Source organism: Nyctereutes procyonoides, unplaced genomic scaffold (assembly GCF_905146905.1).
Source record: "Nyctereutes procyonoides isolate TBG_1078 unplaced genomic scaffold, NYPRO_anot_genome, whole genome shotgun sequence".
Lineage (NCBI taxonomy): Eukaryota > Metazoa > Chordata > Mammalia > Carnivora > Canidae > Nyctereutes > Nyctereutes procyonoides.
Window position 1 is genome coordinate 20,707,635 of NW_026575037.1, and position 20,737 is coordinate 20,728,371.

Consider the following 20,737-nt stretch of genomic DNA (forward strand, 5'->3'; position numbering starts at 1 on the left):
GCCCCGAGGGCTGCGGGCCGCAGGGGAGCAGGTGCACAGCAGGTGCAGGCAAGGACAGGGGCAGCTGGGGTCTCCCCGCAGGAAGCCCTCGAGGAGGGCGGCAGCTCTGCGCCCCAGGGCAGGAGGAGGGCGCCCAGGGCCCGGTCCGCGACACCACCTGTGCTCTGGGGGAGGACACTCTGCCAACGCACACGTCGCCGCCCATACGGTTCTCCACGGCTCACGGTTTATTTTTTGCAACATCTGAAGATCCACTTTTCAAGCAATGAACGGTAAAGACCCCTGCCCACGAGGCTTCTCCTTTCACTGCAAATCCATTCTGACAGCTGTACACACTGTTCACAGGCTCCAAGCGTTTCTTTCCATGGAACTTTCCATTTAAAGGTTTGCCCACGCATTTGTCAATATCTGACAAACAGAATTTATATTTACACATATACATCCGTTTGCCATATAAATCTACTAAAATGAAAAATCTAAATCTGAAGCAGAAACGACTATAAAAGTCTGTTTTCAAAAGCATAATGATCTTTGGTTGAAAGACGCTCCATTTCGGCTTGTCAAAAATAAACAGTACAGCCATCCCTTGCTTCTTTCTAAGCAAGTGCTACGTCCCTGAAAAGTCTGGGCATGGGGATTATAAAACTTCACCGCTGTGCTTAATTCAGATTTCCTCTTTCTTTACGTTCAAGCTTCTCTTCCCCAAGTCCCTGCCCAGATCCCCGAGGGAACACTCGCAGCGCCTCACGAACGGGCCTTTATCTGTAGGACAATTCTTAACTCTGGTGCGCGCTCCATTCCCAATCACATCCTTCTCCAGGAAACATTTCTTTGGCCTAATTTGTGCTGCTAAATATATAAAAGTGCAAAACAAAACAAAACAAAACAAGGGGAAAAGCATCATCTGAATTCCAGGGGCCGTCCTCTGCCCATGGGGCTTCTTTGAGAGACCCTGCCTGGTGTGAGGACTCACAGGCCCCCTTCTGTTGGGCCCCAGCATCAAATGCTACTTCAGCTGTTTGCTCTTTCTGTCCCCTTGTGTGACCAAGGCAGAAACCCCGTTTTCTTTTCTGAAATACGTGGCTGAATTTTTACTCAGCCTGAGATGCTCTTAAAAAGTAAGATTTTGATACAACCTGAGGTTAACTGATGGATATATTCCTGCTAAACTCACCCCTTTCACATGACATTGTCTAAAGGAAGACACCTCTTTATTCAAGTGTAGGGAGAAGATGACCCATTGCCAGAATTTAGAGTGGAATCCAATTTCCTTAAAGAGTAGAGTCCTCTGCAAGGCCGCAGTGTTCACTCTTCCCACCGGCTGGCATTCTTGTTAGGAGAGCCAGGGCTCTCTGATGTCGTACAGGAGTTCGCAACTGATTCTGAATTCCTAATTGATTTCTCAGCCTGCTTAAAAAGTTCTCAAAAGTGCAGTACCGATGCCATACACTTTTTAGCTTCTTTAAATCACCAAGAAATTACAAATAGTTAACATATAGAATCCTACCCTATTTAGAATATTTTCCAAAAGTATTCTTAGTTAAGGAAGTCAAACTTGTTCAAAATCAGGTTTCTGTTTTGTAATGTTTAAGGGCAGAAGCAGCATAGACATATTCGTAAAGGCACTTAACACTAAACAATATATAAAACACATCTTAGAGCTGTTGAAAGAATGAATCCTAAGGCTTGGCATTAATCTTTGAACAAAAACATTTTAAAATTACTTTCTTTGCAAATGAATAATTTATTTTGAATTGTAGTTCTTTACATATGGAGAGTATTTTAAAAATTGTTTCCCCACCTATATACTACTAGGGAGGCTCTGCTAAGTTGTCCTACAAATGTCATTTAAGGGAAAACAGGCCAGATGTTCATACCAAAATTCATGCACAGTTCAAAGCAGCATCAAAGGATGGTGACTACATTTAAAACAAATTAAAATGTCAGCATTATGGCTTAGTGGTTGCACTCATGAGAGTACTAGAACTAGAAAATAAGTTCAATAGATCTTAAGATTTTAATTGGATCAAAAGATAAACTGATGCACTGGTTTGTGGAAACCATTTGGTGCATCTGCTCTGCCTCTGAGGTGGATTTACTCTGGTAAGTGGTATATTCACCTCCAACCTCCGTTCCCTAAAGGGCAACATATTCAGAAAACATCAATTAAACAGAAATTAAATCCCTCAGGCCTCAGCTGTGTGGATAAGCTATAGGCCTCTTTCACAGAAAGACTGGGGGGGGGGGCACTTCTGGCTGCTGCCTCAGTGCCGTGTCCTAGAGTATAGCCAGTTAATAGCTCCTTCTCTGTTACAGTCTTGCAAATCCCATGGATGTTCGTGCCAGGCCACCAAGGGGCATTCTCTGGGTGGCAGCCACAAGCACCAAAGCCTCGGATGTGGGCACAAGCTCCCTTCTGAAAGATACCAGCAGCTGAGAGCCAGGCGGAGGGACAACAGGAAGATGGGGCCCTCCAGCCTTCATGGGCTTTGAAGAGTATTTCAGTTGCCTGCTAGGTGTGTATGACATTAGATGCCTGCCCTCCAGGCCAAAGTTTTTAAGACATGCAAATAGGTCTCTTTCACTGGAAGACAAGACAGCTGCCTCTCCATTGTACCCTGGGGGGTTAGCCAAAGTCAATCCACAGGAGCACTACAGGAACTGTTTCTCAGTTTGCTATATATAGCCTGCGAGACATAAACCCCATTGGCTTTCAAAGCTAGATGTTTTGCAGACCCATCTCTCCGGTGCAGGTCTTAAAGGATGGGGTGCCAGATGTGGGGTTCAAACATTTTGCTTCCCAGAAAGCCGCTCAGAGTTGTGGGTTTCCTGCCTGACTGTGGGTTTACCACTCTTGGAGGAGTTTATGGCGAGATACTATTCCAGTCTCTCCTACCCATTTTGATGTGAATTTTGTTTTTTTTTTTTTTTTTTTTTTTTAAAGCAGGCTCCACGTCCTATGTGGGGCTTGAAGTCATGACCCCAGGGTCAAGAGATGCTCCATTGACTAAGCCAGCCAGGGCCCCTTGATGTGTGTTTTATCCACAAATGTATAGGAGTCCATCCAGTTAGTTTTCAGATTTCTTTCCAAGAGAACTGCTCTATATGTAGCTGTAGATTCCGTGCATGTGAGAAGGAGGTGAGTTTAGGGTCCTCCAACGTTGCCATCTTAAATTAAACCAGAGGCTCAGGTTGCAAGATCCATTAATTGGTAGCTGGAGAGAGTAATACTTGTTAAGGAACCAGTAAGTATTTTGATGTAGGAGAATTTAAATAAAAAGGGAAAACTGAGGAGCAGAGAGCTATTTTGTTTTGTTTTGTGAGAAGTTCTTTCTACACAAAACTTATGGACTTGTACAAATAGTCCACTGACAATATTTCCTACTCACTACTATTGTGTATTTGTAATTTAGAAGATATACTACTGATTGAGAAATCCAATATACATATCATGTGTTCTACAAATATAAGACTGAAGATTCAAATGAAGGCTTTGTGACTTAAAAAGGATAAGCAATAATATAAAAAACTTTGAGTTCTTTGTGTAAAAAAATGTACTTTTTTTTTACATAGCCTAAACCAAATGATTAATATAAAGACAAAATATATCATAAAACCATGAATACCAAGAGCCTTAAAATGATTAGAGTTGGGGTGACTGGGTGTTTCAGGCAGTTAAGCATTTGCCTTGAGCTCAGGTCATGGTCCTAGGGTCCTGGGATGGAGCCTCACATGGGGCTCCCTGTTCAGTGGGGAGTCTGCTTCTCTCTCTCCCTCTGTGCTCTCTCACTCTATCTCTCAAGTAAGTAAGTAAGTAAATAAATAAATCTTTAAAAAAATTGTTAGATTTGATCTTAAATCTATTTCCAAAGCTACAGGGAAAGAAAATTCCTAAAAAAAAAAAAAAATCACTACAAATCAGACATTTCAAAGCACCTAATCTTAGTCTGTGCTCTAGGATTTGTTCTATGTCTTTTGCTAAATTGAAAGAGATTTCATTAAAATTTAAGTTTGATGTTTAAAAACTCTATTCTCCCTAGAAGATATGTACTTGTACACTTTTTTTTTATTATAAGCCTCTTCTTTTTTGCTGTTCTATAGATTAAAAACAAGAATAGAGCTGATGCAGTGCCTTGTAAATCTTACCCGTCAGTAATGTTAATAAACCCCATCAGTTTTATGGCAACCTAGTAAATTAAGAGAACGTAAGAGGGAAATGAAATGGTGCTGCTCTTCCTTCCCCAGTTTAACAAGGATAAGTATCGACTCTAAATAAAAGCAAATCAGGTTGGGCATTTGCATGAGAATTTACATACCTTTTTATAATTACCTGAGTTGCATAGACAGATGGAAACTTCCATCGTAAAAATTCCAGTGCATATAACCATCCCAAGTCTTCACAGTGAACAGTTCTAAATCTAATCTCAGCCACTAGTCCAATCTAGGAAATAGGGTAAAGCTGGGTAGGGAAGGCACCAGAATGGTCCATGATTTGATACATATTTTAAATCTCAAATCCCACAGAAATGTTTCTTGCAGTCCTAATAGCTGGAGCCACTCTGCGAGAGATCTGGGTGCAGTGACAGTAAAAGCAGCCAGAGATTGTTTCAGTAAACACATGCAAACAGGATGGCACACTCACAAAGGCATAGTTTTCAAAAAAGACAGCATGTGGGACAAATAAAAAAGCTGCACAAAAGTATGTCAAGAGTGAGAAGGATTATGAGCTGGAAGGAATATACTTTAATTTACCCTTTCTTCTCCCTTTTAAGACATCTGTACAGGCAGGTGCAAAGTACCACGATGCCAACAACTGTAAGAAACCGGGAAAGGACATAGAACTCTGAGAATGGATTGCCAAGACTCAAAATTTAGCAGCAGAAATAAGTAAGTGTCGGTTGCATTTCAGTGGTCAGAAAAATGTTATTTTATTTAAGCACATTATCTTTTTACATTCTGTCTGGACTCTTCACTATCTAAAGTCCATTCCCTGGAGTCACTTGAACAGTCCACAGTAAACCACAGAAGAATAATTGCTTAGTTTAGAAAATTACCCAAAGCATCTTTGGGACACAAACTCATGACCAATCATCCCGAAAACACATGTAGTGTTTAGTAGGCTTTGTTACTAAGTGGACACATACAGTATAAAAGGGTATACATCCACCAGCAAAACGTAGTGTGTAGTGTAGTAGTGTGTAGTGTATCAGTGTATCGTATACAAGGTCAGGCTGTTCTAGACTGGTGTACTTCATTTCAAGCTATATAAACTATAGATACTGAAAAGTCATTTAAAAAATAACGCAATTCTTGGCAGTCATATTTTGATTTAAGTGGCATCGGCGTTTGGGCTACTTACGGATAGTGAGAACAATCACAGCAAGGATGCCTACATCTGAGAAAAAATGAAAACAGTTTGAAGATTGAGCACACAATGGTCCCAGGGGGGTAGCTGCATCTAATTTAGATCAGATCATCTATATGCTATGGCAACAGAACTGTTGCTCAGGTTAGTTTGGGCACAAGTGCTAGTAGGTCCAGCTCATTCTGATCACAGAACTCTTTTTATCAGATTTAGGATGGACTTTGTGAAACTCTTCAGCAGAATCTGACTTTTCATTGTTTTGTGCTGTCACTACTACACCAGGGTATTTAGTAAAGCTCATGAGGACCATTAGAATTCCCTAAATTAGAGTAAATTACCTACAGGTCTCCATACATAGTACCACTTACATTTATTATCTTATCTAGACTACTAAAATAATTGTAAATGTCAAATTTTGTGAAACTTTGTTTCTTCCTTAACTACAAATAATTGGAACACAATAGATATGTCCATGTAGAACTCCAAGCCCTCATAATGCAGAGTAATTAGTAGTCAAAATTATACCTAATTCTTCAAAGTCGTCAATTGATAGATATTCGTTGGCCTCAGGATAACCTAGGGGAAAAAATGGAAATAAGTAAAAAAGAAAGACGAAAGCTGAAAGATCCATAAATTCACTGATTTTTGGTTTTTGCCTTTGTATAAAACTACTTATAATTTCATTTTCCCTAATGTTTCTCAGTAAGAGTGGTATCATAAATTATAAATTTATTTTTTTCTATTTTTAATAATAAATTTGTTTTTTATTGGTGTTCAATTTGCCAACATACAGAATAACACCCAGTGCTCATCCCGTCAAGTGCCCCCCTCAGTGCCCGCCACCCAGTCACCCCCACACCCCGCACACTTCCCCTTCCACGACCCCTAGTTCATTTCCCAGAGTTAGGAGGCTTCCATGTTCTGTCTCCCTTTCTGATATTTCCTACCCATTTCTTCTCCCTTCGCTTCTATTCCCTTTCACTATTATTTATATTCCCCAAATGAATGTGACCGTATAATGTTTGTCCTTCTCCGATTGATTTACTTCACTCAGCATAATACCCTCCAGTTCCATCCACCTCGAAGCAAATGGTGGGTATTTGTCGTTTCTAATGGCTGAGGAATATTCCATTGTATACATAAACCACATCTTCTTTATCCATTCATTGTTCGATGGACACCGAGGCTCCTTCCACAGTTTGGCTATTGTGGACATTGCTGCTATAAACATCGGGGTGCAGGTGTCCCTACGTTTCACTGCATCTGTATCTTTGGGGTAAATCCCTAACAGTGCAATTGCTGGGTCGTAGGGCAGGTCTATTTTTAACTCTTTGAGGAACCTCCACACAGTTTTCCAGAGTGGCTGCACCAGTTCACATTCCCACCAACAGTGTAAGAGGGTTCCCTTTTCTCCGCATCCTCTCCAACATTTGTGGTTTCCTGCCTTGTTAATTTTCCCCATTCTCACTGGTGTGAGGTGGGATCTCATTGTGGTTTTGATGTGTATTTCCCTGATGGCAAGGGATGCGGAGCATTTTCTCATGTGCTTGTTGGCCATGTCTATGTCTTCCTCTGTGAGATTTCCATTCATGTATTTTGCCCATTTCCTGATTGGATTGTTTGTTTCTTTGGTGTTGAGTTTAATAAGTTCTTTATAGATCTTGGAAACTAGCCCTTTATCTGATATGTCATTTGCAAATATCTTCTCCCATTCTGTAGGTTGTCTTTGAGTTTTGTTGACTGTATCCTTTGCTGTGCAAAAGCTTCTTACCTTGATGAAGTCCCAATAGTTCATTTTTGCTTTTGTTTCTTTTGCCTTGGTGGATGTATCTTGCAAGAAGTTACTGTGGTTGAATTCAAAAAGGGTGTTGCCTGGGTTCTCCTCTAGGATTTTGATGGAATCTTGTCTCACATTTAGATCTTTCATCCATTTTGAGTTTATCTTTGTGTATGGTGCAAGAGAGTGGTCTAGTTTCATTCTTCTGCATGTGGATGTCCAATTTTCCCAGCACCATTTATTGAAGAGACTGTCTTTCTTCCAGTGGATAGTCTTTCCTCCTTTGTTGAATATTAGTTGACCATAAAGTTGAGGGTCCACTTCTGGATTCTCTATTCTGTTCCATTGATCTATGTGTCTGTTTTTGTGCCAGTATGTAAATTATAAATTTATATTTGATGTCATCAACAACCTTCTTCCTGCCCACTGATATTTCCTGTGGACAGTTTTCTATTGTCACAGGAAATATTCTGTGTAGTGGAAGCAAATATTGGGCTACCATATCCTCAAAATTAGCCTGAATTCAACATGATTCTATTTAAAATTAAAATACAGAGGAGGACGTTACAACAGTTTCAAAGTTGGTCTGGAATAGAAAGACTTTTCAACCTAACAAAAGCCATTTATGAAAACTCCATGACCAACATATTTAATAGTGAAAGGCTAAAGTTTTTCCCTAAAGGTCAGAAGCAGGAGAGGGCGCCTGTGTTTGCCACTTCTATTCAACATAATATTGCAAGTTTATATCAGAGCAGTTAGGTGAAAAAAGAAATAAAAGACATCTAAATTGGGAAAAAATAAAATTATCTCTGTTCATAGATGACGCGATCTTTTGCATAGAAAACTCCAAAGATTACACAGACACACACAGAGACATACACACACCACAAACTTGGTAGAACTAAAAAATGAATTCAGTAAAGTTGTAGGACAAAGTCAACACGTGAAAATCAATTGCATTTCTACACTAAAAGGAAGCAATCTAAAAAGGAAATTAAGAAAACAATTCCATTTACAATTGAATCAAAAAGAGTAAAAGACTGAAATAAACATGTATACTGAAAAACTATAAAATATTGTAGAAAGAAATTTAAAAAGACACAAAGGGAAAGCAATCCTGTGTTCATGGATTGGAGGATCTACTAATGTTAAGATGTATATATGATACAAAGCAATCTACAGATGAAGTGCAACCGCTATCAAAATCCTAATGATGCTCTTTGCAGAAATAGAAAAATCCATCCAAAAATTCATTTAGAATCTCAAGGGACTAGGAACAGTCAAGGCAATCATGAAAAAGAGAAAGCAAACTTGAAAGGAGTCATACTTCCTGATTTAAAAACTTACTATAAAGCTACAGTAATCAAACAGAATGGCACGGGCATTCAGACCAATGGACTAGAAGCCAAAAAATAGACCTTTGCGTATACAGTCAAGTAATTCTCCACAAGGGTGCTGATAACATTTGATAGGGAAAGAGAAATCTTTTTCACAAATGGTTTTGAAAACTGGATAATCACATACACAAAAGGATGAATTTTAACTCTTGCCATACACCAAACTTGAAAATTAATTCAAAATGGATCAAAGATGCTAAAGATCTAAAACTATAAAACCCTTCGAAGCAAATAAGAGCACATGCTTCATGATGTTGAATCTGACAACGATTTACATCCAAGTGAGATGTGGCAGAAATGATTTCACTTCTATAAAATACCTAGACTGGCCAAATTCCTAAAGACAGAAAACAGAATTGTTACCAGGGCTGGTGGGGGGGGGGTGGAGTTACTGTTTAATGAATGTAACGTTTCAATTGGAGATGATAGAAAAGTTTTAGAGATGGATGGTAGCGTCCACTGAAATGTACACTTACCATGGTTAAAATAGTAAAAAAATATAATAAAAGCTTATCTTTTATTAACATACAAAATGGTCCAAATATTTCTGAAAAGGTGTTCCTGCCACATATTAAAACAGATCATAGTTCTGTTAGAGTGGGGAGAAAAAAAGAACAATTCAGTGCTGCCCTGAGAATTGTCAGAGTCCAAGGAAACAGAAAGATGACCAGAAGACCTATGAATTTAATGACAACAAAAGTGGCTCTTGAAAATTGTTGGAGAGAGGACAATTTACTCAACAGATGTCCCTCCTTGGCCACCGGGTGGGGGTGGGTGGAGGAGACAGGAACGCTGTCTCATTCCATGCACCATAATGAATTTCAGATGCACCAATGATTTAAATGCAAAGACTGCAATCAGAACTCAGGGTTAAAATGTTTATAAAGTTGTAGCATGGGGAAAGCCTAAAACTTTTATAAGGAAGACACAACATGTGTAGCCATTAGGGAAAAGATCATTACATCTGCTAATCCATCTATCTATTGATATAAAATAACTACACGTGTAAAAGAACACTAACAGAATAGCTAACCAAATCAATATGGTATACATTTCAAGGTCATCATTGACCTAGTAAATCTAAATACAACCCCCATATAAGACATTAAATGGAAAAAGTGCAAGTTTCAGAAAAATATATACAATATGATGTCAATTTTATTTAAGATAAAAGAAAAGATGTCCAACTATATGTATAACTACATATCGAAGGATGTTGATGTACAGAAATAGACACCCTAAACTAATAACTATGATTAATTTAGTTAATCAACTAGAGAAAAAAAGAAGGGTAATTCTTTGCTCTGTACACTTTCACAATGTTTGAAAATTTACAAAAATATATTTGTATGCCACTCATGCAACAAAAAGTTATAAAAAGCAATCATGAGGTCATGATCTGGGGTCCAGGGGTGGAACTCCGCCCATATCAGGCTCCCTGCTCAGCAGGGTTCTGCTTCTCCCTCTCCCCTTCCCTCCTCATGCTCTTTCTCCTTCCTTCCTCCTCAAATAAATAGATAAAATATTTTCAAAAAAAGCAATCTATAACCAATTGAATACAATAAAAAAAATCTTAAAATAAAATTGACTAGTGAAAATAAGGCCAAAAAGCCCCTGAAAAAAAATGTTCACTTCATATTAGAAGGGTTTTAACTTATAATAACGAGCTTTCACAAATCAACAAGAAAAATATTTTAGAAACCTAATTTCAAAAAATGAGCAAAAGGCATGGATAAATCAATGTAGACCAAAAATGTTCAGCTTCATTGGTAACTTAAAAAATGCAGGGATGCCTGGGTGGCTCAGCAGTTAAGCATCTGCCTTTGGCTCAGGGCATGATCCTGGAGACCTGGGATCGAATCCCACGTCGGGCTCCCTGCATGGAGCCTGCTTCTCCCTCCGCCTGTGTCTCTGCCTCTCTCTCTCTCTCTCTCATGAATAAATAAATACGATTTATTTTAAAAATGCAAATTATAACAAGATATAACTTTGCACTCATCATCTTATAAAGTTGTTAGCAATATAAGCAGGAGAAAGAATTACTGAACCTGGATATCTTGAAACTGGAGGTTTGGTTGGATGAGTAGGCTTGAAACCTGGGAAAAGAAATTTGATTCACCAGCCTTATCAATATAAAATTATGGATTTAATTTTGATTTTTTATTTTTAAAAATGATTCATAATTTCTCAAAATGAAAAACACACATGCTTTCGAAGCTTTGCAATTCTACTTCTAGGTATTTAACCTAATATATATCTGCATAAGTACACAAGAACATTCACTACAGCTTTGTATATTATATGGAAATCCTGGAAGTTAACTGATAATAAACCATAAAAATAATGTGTTCAGAGTAAACACACATATCTTAAAAAAAAAAAACCATCCAAGTGGTATCATACTACATAAGACATATCTTTTTTCTTCTCTGCCTAGTATTTCTTGGGCTTTTTAAAATATATTTGCACATTTAGATATGCCTTAACACCATTCTATGTTGCTGATCTTTTGATAAAGACTTTCTCAATTGATGATAAAAAATGACAATCCCATGGAGAGTTTTGATTTTATTTTTGAAAAAGATCCCTGTAGCTTCTCCTCTCCAAAAGCTTTTTCTCATGATTCTTCCAAAAACTAAACTCTATCAGTTTTTTATAAATCTCTTATGAAATGTTTATGGTTCAACTCCTTCAAAAGAGCATATCAACAAACATAGTATACCACAGTGTGTATACCCACCAGGACCATGTGAGTAAACATGGATGGGTCAAGGAATATAAATTTCACATACAATCTTATTTTATCAGCCCACCAAAAGAACCATTTATTTCCCCTAAGCCTCACAGCACTCAACTAAAGTACACAAGGAGGCTAGGTTTATAGGAATTATAAAAAGAAGTGTTCTCATTACCATGTTAACATGCATAATTCTTCCAAATCCTTTGAAATAGTATGGCCATAGGAAATATACAAATTAAAAGCCAATAATCATGATGTGTTTGAGGTCAACACCTTCATGACATAGGAAATTAGAGTCCACAGAAATGAGGTTATCTGAATAAGCAGAGCCAATCAAAACCGTGAGTGAGGTCAGCCCAGGCTAATGCTCTTCCCACTATTCCTAACATCTCCTTCTTTCTGCTGCAAAGAGAGGTCAGAGACAGCAGCACTGAAATCAGGAATATATTTCCTTCCATCATAGTAAAATCATCTTTCAAGTCTTAAGTAGAGTAGCTGACAAGCAGTCTCTGAAAGAAATCTCCATTTCATTTCAATTAATAAAGATTTTTCTAGGCTTTTGGTTGCTATGAAATTTAGGTGCAGTTGCCAAATAAAATTTAGGTGCAGTTGCCAAATTTAGGTGCAGTGAAGAAAAAAAGAATAATTGTGTGAAGCAGGAAGGGATGGGGCTGGAGGAAGACATACAGGTCTTATTCTGGAGACAACAGAAATTTCCCAGTTTAAATTGTGCTACATAGGACACCGGGGTGGCTCAGTGGGTTAAGCGTCTGTCTGCCTTTGGCTTAGGTCATGATCCCGGGTCCTGGGAATGAGCCCCACATCAGGCTCCCTGCTTAGGGAGGAATCTCCTTTTCCCTCTCTTTCTGCCCCTCTCTATGCTTGTGTGCTCTCTCTCTCTCTCAAATAAAATAAAATCTTAAAAAAAATATACTGTGCTACATAAAAAAACAAAAACTAAGCTGATTGCAGTCCAGCAATTGAGACATAGTCCTGGACCAGGAAGATACCCTAAAGGAGCTAACAGATTACATCACTTTTAAAAGGAATAAAACAGCAAATGCAATGACACAGAAAACATGCATGTTAAAAAACAGAAGCTATAGGCCTTCTTCACTAATATTAATTCGAGTGATCCTGTAAGTCATATAAGCTACCTTTAGGAGCTTCCTATATGCCAGGTACTGTGCTAAGTGCTAAATGCATCCCATTTGCACTTTATGTAACTTGCCCAGCTTTACACACCTGTTTATATCTGCAGACTACACCAAATAATTTTAGAATAATTAGATATAACAACTAAAATGACTATACACATATCCTTCATCCTTTCATTACTAAAAGTGATGAATGAGTGTAAATCACATGAATGTAAAGGATTTTTGTAAAACATAAGCAGGAGAGTACTAATCTGAATGACTCAAAATTAGAGACTTTATGGGGATCCCTGGGTGGCTCAGTGTTGGCGCCTGCCTTTGGCCCAGGGTAGGATCCTGGAGTCCCAGGATTGAGTCCCGCATCAGGCTCCCTGCATGGAGCCTGCTTCTCCCTCTGCCTGTGTCTCTGCACCCCCCTCTCTCTCTCTGTCTGTCATGAATAAATAAATACAATCTTAAAAAAAATTAGAGGCTTTACATTGGGAGAAGTTGGTACTGAAAAACACAATGATGTAGAACCAACTACTTGGGAATTACTGCTTTCATTTCATTTATATGAATTATACCTTTTATTGTTGACCTATAAATGTAAACATTTTCATGTTTCAATTCACTCTAAAAGTGACTGCTATGCATTCTTATACATAAAAATACTACACAAGGGGCGCCTGGGTGGCTCACTCGGTTAAGCATCTGCTTTCAGCTCAGGTCGTGATCCCAGGGTCCTGGAATAGAGCTCCACATCCGGCTCCTTACTCATCAGGGAGCCTGCTTGTCCCTCTCTCTTTGCCTGCCGCTCCCCCTGCTTGTGCTCTCCCTCTCTCTCTCCTTCCGTCAAATAAATAAATAAAGTCTTAAAAAACTACTATACAGGAGAAATTTATATAACTGACATGTTAAGACCCTATGAAAATATACAGAATCACAACATAGAAATTATGTCATGTCTCTGTCATGGAAATAAATACAAGACAGAGTTAAATACTAAAATTTCCTTTTCTCAGTGATTCAGTATCACTGATATATAATGTCAAAGAAATAAAAACTAAAACAAAAAGATGGAAAAAGACATTTGTACCTTTAATACATTTTGGTATTTTAGGATCCCAAGTACTATTCTCACCACAGAACACTCTGTTGCTGCCATTAAGATAGAAGCCTGGGAGGCATTCAAGTAGAACCATTGCTTGGTAGTAATATTTTTCTTTGATTCCTGCTATCAGTCTTCCATGTTCAATTACTGGATAGTCACATTTGACCACTGAAAAATAGAGAAACTCTAGAATTAATGGAAAGCTACTTTAGCACAGGATCAGAAAAAATTGTGCAAAATAATAATTCCCAGTGTGAAGAAAAATACAAGGAATGAAAGGTAAGATGTTAATTAAAAGGAAAAAAAAACTACGTAAGAACCTGGTATATATATGTATATTTTAACTCCAGGGAAATGGATTTAGAAAAATCTAGTAACTATTTTCCTCCTAGAGAAGACTAACATTATAGTTTATTGGCTTTCCTACATTTTTTCCCATTAGTGACAAGTTTTGAGAAAGGTCTGACCGCCACATACACATTTGGGGTAAGTTCAAGAGCAACTTTTGATCGTCCTTTGCTCTAGGGATTTTTTTAAAGGTCATGCTGACACTGATTGCAGTACCCTGCTTTCCCAGGAAAGCAGGGAACACATACTCTTCTGAGAAAGTAATACTTGAGCTCAAACTTAAAAGTCGAAAAGCAGGTAGCCATGCACACATACGCAGAAAGGTCGTTCTCAGGGAGCAACAACATACACAAACAGAGATGTGCAAGAAATGGAAAGGCCAGTGGACTTAGGGCAGCGTTTTCCAAACATCTTGGCCTGCAGCCTAGAGATCAAATGGCACATTTTACCCTGTAAACCAGTATGTGAGCACGCAGGCCTGAAATACAAAAGTTAGCCTCATGCCAGTGGACTCTGCTCAATTTCCCATTCTACTCTGCTTCTTACCAAGTAAACTACTGGTCATGACCTGATAGATCGCTCTCAGGATCTACTAAGGGGCTTGGCAGAATTTGGAACCAAAAACCAACACCACAGGGTTGGGGCAGGGACTACACCAGAACATCCTAGGACGTTCAATCTGACCAACAGACAAGGGCCAGAAAGAGGAGAGAGGACTGCTCTTTCAACGAGAGGACTGCTCTTCCTCTGTTCCCCAGGGTTCTGACTTTCCATCAGCTCTCATTCCCCTTCTGCCTGAGGAACTTCCTGTAGCAATTCCCATGGTGCAGGTCGGCTCATGACAAATTTCCTTGGCGTGGGTTTATCTCAGAAGGTTTCATTTCATCACCTCAGTCTTGAAAGACTTCTCCTTGACGGAGAATTCTAGATTACACGTTTTGGGGTTTTTCCAGCACGCTAGCAGATACTGTCTTCCGGTCTCCACTGTTCCTCAGCATGAGTCAGCTGTCACTCTTACTTGGGGGAGGACACTGTGACATGTGTTTATTCTCCCCTCTTCCTGGCTGCTTTGCCTTGACCCTTTTAGTTCTACCATGATGTGTTTAGTTCAGTGGGGGTTTCTTGGTAAATTAGAACAATGTGTTTATCCTGCTGGGGTCAGACTTCCTTGTTTCTGTGAGGTTATTGTTTTGGGACAAATGTGGGTAATTTGGGGCCAATATTTATTCAAATCACCTCCATACTGCTCTTTCTCCTCTCTTTCTGAAGTACCAACAGCACGTATGTTGACTTCCTGCTCTTCTTCCACGGATCTGTAAGTCTCTCTCTTTCTAATCATTCGTTTCCAATCATATTCTCCTGACTTCAGGTTCACCGATCTTTTCCCTGTCGCGCTACACTGCTGTTAACTGCACTAATGGTTTTCCTTATGTTTGCTAGACACAGTTTACATACAGTAAAACTCACCCTTTTAAGTGTACAGCTGTATTAGGCCTGACAAATGCAAATAATCATGCAATCACCACAGTAAAGACACAGAAGAGTTCCATTACCCCCCAACATTTCCTCATGCCCCTTTGTAATCAACCCTCCCCACCTCCACAACCCCCCTCACCAACCAGCCAAACACTGATCTGTTTTCTATCTCTATACAGTTGCTTTTCCAGAATGTCATAATGGGACCACTGCCCCTGAGTATGGCTTGTTTCACTTAGCATAATGCATTAGAGATTCATTCTCGTTGCTGCATGGATTAGAGCACACTCCTTTCTATCGCTGAGGAGTATTCCATTGTGTAGATGTACCGTGGTTGTTTATTCACTCACCAGTTGAAGGACAAGTGGGTTGTTCCCAGTTTGGGGTGATTATAACTAAAGCAGCTGAATATTCTCACACAGGTTCCTATGTGAGTATGATTTTATTTTATTTTGATTGATGAATCATATGGTAAGTTATTTGTTTTTGATTTCAGTCATCCTAATAGATGTTTAGTGGTATCTTTTTTTGGTTTTAAAATACATTTCTTAAATTACTAATTATATTGAGAAACTCGTCACGTACTTTTTTGCCGTCCATATATCATGTTTATTGAACTAGGTCTACTCAAATACTTTGTTCGTTTTTTAAAAACTAGTTTGTTTTCTAATTATTGAGCTTGAGAATTTTTTATGTATCATAGATAAAAGTCCATTATCAGATAGGTGCTTTGCAAATATTTTCTCCCAGTCTACTGCTCACTTTTTACCCATTCTTTTAACAGTTCTTTTGTAGACCAGAAGTTTTGAGTTTAGAACATGCAATTTTTTTTTTCTTTTTTTTAAATTTTTTTCTTTCAAAGATCATGCTTTATGGGTGGTATTTAATAAATCTTTGGTTAGGTCACAAATATTTTATATGTTTTCTTGCCAAAATCGTACAGTTTTAGGTTTTACATGTAATCTATGATCCATTTTCCCTCTAAATTTTATTTATTTTTAATTTTAAAAATTTGAATATAGTTGACACACATTATCTTAGTTTCAGGTGTTCACCAACTCTATATGTTATGCTATGCTCACCACAAGTGTGGTCACCACTTGTTACCACACAATATCATTGAGTACATTCTCTATGCTGCACCTTTTATTTCCATGACTTATTTATTCTATAATGGGAAGTTTGTATCTCTCACTCCCTTTCACCCATTTTGTTCATCTTCTACCTCTCTTTCCTTTGGCAACCATATTTTCTGTATTTACGGGTCTGAATTAGTTTTGTTTGTTTCTTCATTTGTTTTGTTTCTTAGATTCCACATATGAGTGAAATCATATGATATTTATTTGTTTCAGTCTGACTTATTTCACTTAGCACAGTATCCTCCAGGCCTATTCATGTTTTCACAAATGGCAAAGTGTCATCCTTTGTTATGGCTATGTAAAATTCCTCTGTGTGTGTGTGTATGTGTGTGTGCATCACATCTTTAGTGATTCACCTATTGATAGACACTCAGGTTGCTTCCGTATCTTGATTATTGTAAATAATACTGTAATAAACAGGAGTGCATATATCTTTTTAAAATTTTTTTTCTTTTTCATTTTCTTTGGGCAAATAACCAGTAGTGGACTTACTGGATCTCTATGATCCATTTTGAGTAACTGTTGGATTATGGTGCTAACATTAGTCAAGGTTTCAAGGTTCCTTTTTTTTTTTTTTTTTTTTTGGCACATGGATCTCTAATTGTGCTATACCATTTGTTGAAAACATCGTTTTTCCACTGAATTGTTTGTACACCTGTACACCTGAAGAAAATCAACAGGATATATTGACAAGCATCTAGTTCTGGATTCAGTATTCTATGCCATTGTTCTATATAGCTATGCTTTCACCTATACCACATTGTCTTGATTATATGCCTTACGTATGCTTTATATAGTTTTAATATCAGATAGAGTGAATCCACTAATTTTTGTCAAAATTGTTTTCACTATTCTAGTAATTTTGTCTTTCCATATAAATTGTAGTCAGTTTATTTTATACAAAAAGTTCTGCTGGGATTTTTATTGGGATTTTGCTGAATTTAGATAAATTACAGAGAACTATTATATTGAATCTTCTAAACCATAACTAATGTATATCTCTTCATTTATTAAGGTTTAATTTCCTTTATTAGTGTTTAGTATATTTTAGCATTAAAATATTACATATATATTGTTAGATTTATACTCAAGTATTTTATGTTTTGGAGCTACTGTAAATACTTCTTAAAATTTCTATTTCTAATGATTTATTGCTATTATACAGACATATAACTGTCTTCTGTACGTTGATCTTATATTTTGCAAACTTGTTAAAACTTAGGTCCTTGGAATCTTCTACATAATCAAGTCATAAGGGAACAGAGCCTTACTTTCTTACTTTCCAACATGTATGCCTAATTCTCTCTCTTGCCTCGTAGTAGCTAGGACATCCCGTACAATGCTGGATAGAGTGGTGAGAATGGACTTCCTCCTCTTTTTCCTACCTTGGGGGAAATTAGTCTTATTTACACTTAGGGAATTAAGTATAACGTTAGCTCTGAGATTTTGTTGATGCCTTTTATGATGAGATAGTTGCTTCCTTTCCATTCCTAGCTTGTTGAGAAATTTTATCCCAAAAAAGATCAATTCTGTCAAGTGCTTTTTTTAAACATCTATTAAGAAAGTCACATTTTTTTCTTATCCAGAGTCTTGATCTAGTAAATTACACTGATTAATTTTTACATTTGAATTCTTGCATTTATGGAATAAATATTACTCTGCTATGATGTATTATTATTGTTATATAAGGCAGGATTTGCTTTGTCAATATTATGTTGAGAAGTTTTGATTCTGTGTTCATTAAAGATATTGTTTGTAATTTTCTTGCAAAGTTTTTGTCTGGTTTTGTCATAAGGATAATGCTGTTCTCATGAAAGGAGTTGAGAAGTATTCTCTTTTCTTATATGTCTTGAAGAGTTTGCATAGACATACTATTTTTTATTTCTGAAATGTTTGTTAGAACTTTCTATGGAGGCCATCTGGGCCTGCAGTTCTCGTTGTGGGAAGGTATTTAACTAAACATTCTATTTCTTTAATAGATATAAGACTATTCAGGGGTACCTGGCTGGCTTAGTGGGTAAAGTATGTGACTGTTGATCATGGGGTTGTGAATTCAAGCCCCACATTGGGCACAGAGTTTACTTAAAAAAAAAAAAAGATGATGACTATTCAGGTTATGTATATCTGAGTGAGCTTTGGTTGGTATTTTGTATCTTTCAAGGAATTTGCCTATTTCATATATAAGTTGTCAAATTTATAGGCACAGTTGTTTTCATAATATTCCCCTATTATCCCTTAAACATCTGTAGGATATTTAGTGTTGTCCTCTTCTTCATTCTTGATGCTGATAAAGTATCCTCTCTTTTTCTTTCAGTCTGGCTACGTTATATATCTTATTATCTCCAAGAACCAGGTGTTGGTTTCATTAATTTTCTCTTTTCAATTTCATTGACTTATTTCTATTGATATTATCTCCTTCTGTCTCCTTGTTTGTTTGCTTTTTAAAGATTTTATTTATTCATGAAAGTCACACAGAGAGAGAGAGAGAGAGAGAGAGAGAGAGGCAGAGACATAGGTAGAGGGAAAGCAGGCTCCCTGCAGGGAGCCTGATGCAGGAATCGATCTCCCAGGACCCTGGGATCATAACCTGAGCCAAAGGTAGATACTCAACCATTGAGCCACCCAGGTGTCCCTCTGTCTCTTTGAGTTTAATCTGCTCTTCTTTTTAGAAGCACAGATTATTAAGACTTCTTTTTTTCTATCATAACTATTTCATGTTATGAATTTTCCTCAAAGCAATGTTTTTGTTGTAACAAATTTTGATATGCCATGTTTTCATATTTATTCAATTCAAAACACTTTCTAAATTCTCTTATGAATTCTTCTTTGATTCATAGGTTGCTTAGAAGTGTCTTGCAAAAAAAATAAAAATAAAAAATAAAAAAAAGTGTCTTGCATAATTATCAAATATTTGAAGATTTTCTGGGTTATCTGTCTTGATTTCTACCTTCATTCCATTGCAATAAACAAATGTATTCTGAAAAATTTCAGTTTTTTGAAATTTGTTAAAAATTATCTTGCTCGTTTTAGAGAATGTTCCATGTGCACTTGAAAAGAATAAATATTTTGCTGTTATTCAGTGGTTCCTTTCTTCCAAGAGTAAAATCCCTCTAGTGCCTCCTTGCTTTCGATCACTCTCCAGTGTCTTAAACATGGTTTTTATTTATTTATTTATTTATTTATTTATTTATTTATTTATTTAAATTTTTATTTACTTATAATAGGCACACGGTGAGAGAGAGAGAGAGGCAGAGACACAGGCAGAGGGAGAAGCAGGATCCATGCACCGGGAGCCCGACGTGGGACTCGATCCCGGCTCTCCGGGATCGCATCCTGGGCCAAAGGCAGGCGCTAAACCGCTGCGCCACCCAGGGATCCCTTAAACATTGTTTTTAAAATATGTTTTGTCCAGAGCTTATCTCTTGGCAGTGAGATGGTTACTCTTTTACAATTTACTCTGTAGCCAGAACTTTCATATCTTATAAGAAAAAAATTTTCTTATTTTTAACCCAGTATGTGTTGAATTTTTGGGTTCTTTCAAGCAAAAAAATTCCTAACTCATGCATATACACAGTCCACCATGTGAACTAGAATGCTGAGAACATTTGGGATGAGGAGCAGGAAACTCTATAATTGGAACTGATTTCACTCGACCTGTATTAACCTACATTGGAAGTCAATTTACCAGGAGGAGGCACAGATGACTATTTTGTTTACTTACAGATAAAACTATTTACAAAATGTTTCCAAATTTACAATTTACAAATGAAGAAGGAAATAAATGGAAATATCATTACCTTTACACTGAGGAGGGCGACTACTCCACTTGTTTTTCTCAATACAAGTAAGTTCTCTTTCTCCAACAAGGGAATATTGATCTGATCCTTTTAGATGATTACAACTAAAAGTAATTAATTCATTATATTCAAAAATAGTTCTGTGGCTATTGGTGTGTTTTCCATTTTTTATTTTTGCAGGTGGTTGACAGTAAATCTCTTATAAAGGAAATAAAAAGAAGAAATAAAGGAAAGGTGTTAAGAGAGCCTTATAAAGTCCTATGAGCTACCTTCAGTAATTCATTAACATAATTTCTATAGGCTAGCTGTGAATCTAATATCTATTTCAGTTTCTATGAGAAAATGTATTATCCCAAATTCAAACCATCACAAATGAATTTTTAAAACAAAGTTCATTTTCTTGAATACCTATATAAAATACTTATTATTACTTTATAAGGCCATGCTA

General features: G+C 37.3%; 1 protein-coding gene across 1 annotated transcript in view; it reads right to left on the bottom strand.

Annotated features, from left to right (window-relative positions):
• Positions 1–204: 204 nt before the first annotated feature.
• The window catches only part of LOC129505915 (membrane cofactor protein-like), a 30,532-nt gene continuing 9,999 nt past the window's right edge, over positions 205–20,737 (bottom strand). The window contains exons 5-11 of the mRNA XM_055319272.1: positions 20,290–20,487; positions 13,515–13,697; positions 10,588–10,635; positions 5,891–5,941; positions 5,360–5,395; positions 4,753–4,813; positions 205–4,441 (exon numbers count right to left, since the gene is read on the bottom strand). Of these exons, the coding sequence (XP_055175247.1) occupies positions 4,432–4,441; positions 4,753–4,813; positions 5,360–5,395; positions 5,891–5,941; positions 10,588–10,635; positions 13,515–13,697; positions 20,290–20,487 (587 nt within the window). The 3' untranslated portion in view covers positions 205–4,431. The remainder of the gene's footprint in view (positions 4,442–4,752; positions 4,814–5,359; positions 5,396–5,890; positions 5,942–10,587; positions 10,636–13,514; positions 13,698–20,289; positions 20,488–20,737) is intronic.